Here is a 4,591-nt window from a genome sequence, read left to right on the forward strand (position 1 = left end):
ATTTGATTAAAGAAACAAAATTCTTTATTTAGAATAATGCAGCTGCCTGTTTTCTGCCTCCAGACAAAGATCTTTGATTTCTCTTGTCACCCTGAACTGTTTTAATCCACGCCTCTTTAACAACTATTTTACCATGATGTTTACAGAAAACAATGCAAGGCAATAAAAGTAAGGCCTTTGAGACCAGTATTTTTCCTTTGGTAGGTTTTTTATGCTTCTTATATATTGGCTATGCATGAATTAAAAATACTTTAGGCTGTCCTTGAATCCTGCTAGTACATGATGAATTCCCTTTATGCAGCATGACCCTCCTACAGTATATGTAATAAATTCCTGCTGTATACCCATGGGATGTTCATCAGGCTGGGTAAGACTTAAGTTAGAGCTTAACGTTAGAAGATATTATTTTTACAAACAAATGAGAAGTTCAAAGCAACTGGAATCTTTTTTTTTTTACCTCCCAGCACACAGTGTTCTGAGCAGTGTTGCATTGATTCCACGTAATGTTCCTTGCACTTCAGTGTAATCTGAGGTGATTTGACTCAGGTGACTGAAGTCACCCCCCCACTTAGCTCAGCCTTTCTCCTTGCTGTGTCATGAGAAATAGCCGGACACTAAAACCACACAGACAGGCTTCATAAACAAGGACCACAGAATTGGGAAGTAAGAAAAACAAGAGGAACTTAAGCAAGATGAAACCTCATTTTTCTCAGACGGAATTAAGAATAGCTGAGCTACCACAAGAGTTCAGTAGTAAGACTGCTCTTGTCTCTAAGGCACTGCTTGGAACTATCTTGAGGAATCAAGGAAAGTGTTTGCTATCAACCTTCCCATATAATATACAGAATGAATATATCCTGTAGTCAACAAGAGTCACGAAGGATCATCGTTGTAAGACGCATTTTGCACCAGATCTATGGCAGGTTTTAGGTTTGGCTGGGATTCAGTATTTTAAGACAAGAATATCCAATGTCCACTGGCTGAATGGGCCTGTTTTAGTGTGCCTGTGGTTCTGTCAGACCACACATTAGTATAGATGGAGTGGTAATTGTTGCAGCATTGACAGGCCTGTTATATGTATATATATTTTAAAGGAAGAACCAGCCAACCATGTCATCAGCTTATATGTTTGCATCAGCTTTTGTGGATCCACTGATCTTACAGCTGCATTGCCAAAATATTACATCAGTGGATCTTTATCTGTGCAAACCAGTATTTGCAAGAATTAGCTCAATTTGCTTGGTAGAAAGGTGAAATTAGTCAAGGCTGCTGGTTTAGCATCTTTTACTGCAGTAGGTAGTATTGCACAGACTACGTATCTGGTCCCCGATCTCTTTATAGTTGGTCCTGAGTTGGGCATAAGGCATTTAACATGCAGTAAATGCTCCTGGAAGGCTTCTTGAATAGCAAATGGCACCAGAAGAGAGAGATGATTCACACACACACACGATTAAAGGGCTTAGCCCATTTCCTAGGATTGATGATAACTAGATACAGGACAGACTGATAGAAAATTCCAGTCACGTAGTTTGTGCTGAAGTTTATCTCAGTCTTTTCCCAACTGTAAGTTGTGAAGTGCTTGGTTTTCTGTGGCCTAGGACTCTAAGTAAGTTACTCTATTTTTGTGCTTATTACCCCTTTATTAGTTCTGCTGTTATTGAATAGAGTGACTGTTATTGCAAAAACATATTAGGAAATACATCTTTGCTTTTGTATACAATAGATAAAGTTGCTACTATTATTACAAGGTTCTGATATACTTAGTATGCTAACAGCAATTAAGGAATAATTATTGGGGTGAAAAAAGTGGTAGTTTTATTGGATAAAGTTCTAAGGAATCTGATATGTTTCTTACTCTATAAACAAGATCCTGCTGAAGTTTTCTTTCTTTTAATCTCAGTGAATGAGTCCAGTTGATGGAAAGTCAGCAGTGTGGGAAAGTATAGAATGAGCTTCCTTTTCACTGAGGAGAAAGTCTTTTTCATACACAGTAGGAATAACAAATACATGTGCAAAATTATTAGAAATATTCTACTATTAACATGTAAGGATTTTATTTCCCCGTGTTATTCCAGTTTACAAGCTAAATTAAAACAACTCAAATTTCCTTGTCTGTTAAATAATTAGCTCTTGAAGATGAAGTTGTAGTTAGTCCTCCATAATTTCTTTGTAAATATGAGTTACAAAACTATGAGCAGCTGTCCAAAACACAATCTGCAGGGTATTGCAAGAGTAACATAGTAACAGTAAATCTTAGTAGTCAGTAGTTATTTTCATCTCATTACAAATTATTGACATAAAAATAAGCAAAAGTATAAAAAATGTCAAGCACAACTGAAATTAAAAATACTCATTGAAAGCACACATTTGATGCCTTGCAATTTTTTCACAGTGAGTTTGCACGCACAAAACAAAAATAAGTTCCTTGCAAGTCCTAAATGTATTTCTTTAAAACAAGTTCTACTCTATTCTACAAGAGGGGAAAAAAAGCTTTTATGTGCAAGGTGAAATTCTTTGGGTATTAGGCACTTTGTACTGCTCCCATAACATGCTTCCATGTTAGAAAAAAATCTCAGCGATGTTTCCTTCCCCTGCTGTAGGGCTTGACTAAATTCCTCCAGAGCTTAACAGACATCTTGTGAGCTTAACTGAGTCAAACTTTTTGACTATACTCATACTATGAATGTTAGATATAGCAATAGTTTAGTTGCCACTAAAGTATGCAATATAATTTAAATCAAATATAGCATGATGTCTGTAACTGTCATGGAACAGATTTTTCTGTACCTTTTTCTGAACATGCATGCCATACTTAATACTCTAACATAAGATACTTCTGTAAATGAGGTTGTATAAACAATCCTTGTTACTTTCCAACTTAAATGAAGTCCTGTATAAAAAATTCTTTTGTTTTCCATCTACCGACAAATTTTATGTGCTGTTAATATTGAAATCCATTCTTACCCATAACAAGAATCCAAGCTTGCTCACTTACAACTTCAGATTATATATACAGGGATTTCTTTTACCACTTCAGGTTTTGCTCCAGAAAAACAATTAAGCTTTAAATTTCCAAATATTTTTTTCCACATAAATGCTGCTTCTGTTTTCTACACTTTTTCTAAAAAAATAACAATTCTATGCAAGGTAAAAATATTGCATTCTCTACACTTAAACTTCCAGTCACCTTGCTGAGGTTCTCAGCATCACTGAAGCACTTGATTTTGTGATGTGGATACCAGCTTAGGAACCAAACAAGGCTGTCACAGCCAATTCTTTTAAAACATACAGAACTGTGATAACATTTACTTGTCTCTAGGCGTAAGGACTACCGAGTGGATGCCCCAGAATCTCATTATTTAGTAAGTCTATGTTCTTTGTTAGAGATTTTCCATGCCAACTGAAACAGTTTCTTGTTTGGCTACAGGAGGACTCTTTTTCTTGTCTTCATCTGTTCCAGTCTGACTCATCTGTTCAAAGAGCTTTGATATCTTGGCAATTCTCAGGTGATTCTGAAATTTTCGTGCAGCAAAAGCATAAAGTAGAGGGTTAATACAGCTACTGACAAACACAAGTGCTCCAGAGATATACTCTCCTGTGTCTATAACTTTTTCCAGAGTCAAATAAGTTTCCTCAGAGTGTTCTATTTCAATTAAAATAATATCTAGGATGTTAAAAAGATGATGAGGGAACCAGCATAAAATGAACGCCACCACAATGCTGGTAATGAGCCGCTCTGATCGCTGCTTCGACTGGTAAGTCATTTGGCTTATTCTTTTTGCAACACACACATAACAGGTGCATATAATTAAAAAAGGAATTACAAAACCTGCAAGAGTTTCCAGCAAAAGGTATGACACTTTCTGTCTAGTAGAAGAGTAGTTGCGACACGTGCACTGCTGTCCACCATTGATTTCGTCTGTCTCTTGAAATGGGATGATAGAAAGGCCAAAAGCTATAGACAGGAACCAAATGAGGAACATGATTACCGAAGTTTTTTCCTTTGTTTTGTATCTCTGAACAGCAAAAGGGTAAAACACAGCCATTAATCTCTCCAAGCTCAGCGCTGTAATCAGAAATATACTGGCATACATGCTGCAGTAAATAACAAAGACCAGTATTTTGCAGAAGATGATTCCAAAAACCCATGAGTCAGCAAAGGAGTAAATCCAGATAGGCAAAGTAATCAGTACGAGGATATCTGCAATGGCCAGGTGCAAAATCAGCAGGACTGAAGGAGACACTTGCTTCATTTTAGTACAAACAGTCCAGATGACAATGCAATTTCCAGGAGTCCCAATAATGAATGACAAGCTCAGTATCATGCAAACTACCAGCTTCACAGTGTTCCATGTCAAGTCGGTACTGGTTTCCTCAGCTTGACTCATTCTGGATACTCTTCACACCTTTTCAGAAGGTAATATCCTTGGCACTTTGCGCTCTGCTTGTATTCTGAAGATGCAAGCAAGCAACCTCAGAGAAACTTCCCTAACTGATATTATGTAGTCTAGTGAGGCATGTGACCTCACATCCTAATGCTCACAAACATCTGACCACGCATTTCTGTTTTTTAGGAAAACAGTACGTATTT

The 4,591-nt window shown here is 36.9% G+C and overlaps 1 protein-coding gene across 1 annotated transcript; it reads right to left on the reverse strand.

Annotated features, from left to right (window-relative positions):
- Positions 1-2,029: 2,029 nt before the first annotated feature.
- Positions 2,030-4,518, reverse strand: LOC110390414 (leukotriene B4 receptor 1-like). The gene has a single exon (XM_021381725.1). It carries the CDS (start codon positions 4,386-4,388, stop codon positions 3,381-3,383), a length of 1,008 nt encoding a protein of 335 aa, XP_021237400.1. The 5' UTR covers positions 4,389-4,518; the 3' UTR covers positions 2,030-3,380.
- Between the last annotated feature and the right edge of the window lie 73 nt (positions 4,519-4,591).

This window comes from Numida meleagris (genome assembly GCF_002078875.1).
Source record: "Numida meleagris isolate 19003 breed g44 Domestic line chromosome 10 unlocalized genomic scaffold, NumMel1.0 chr10_random, whole genome shotgun sequence".
NCBI lineage: Eukaryota > Metazoa > Chordata > Aves > Galliformes > Numididae > Numida > Numida meleagris.

Excerpts from the sequence above, each read along its gene's own strand:
- LOC110390414 (XM_021381725.1), bottom strand. The coding sequence starts at position 4,388 with ATGAGTCAAGCTGAGGAAACCAGTACCGACTTGACATGGAACACTGTG.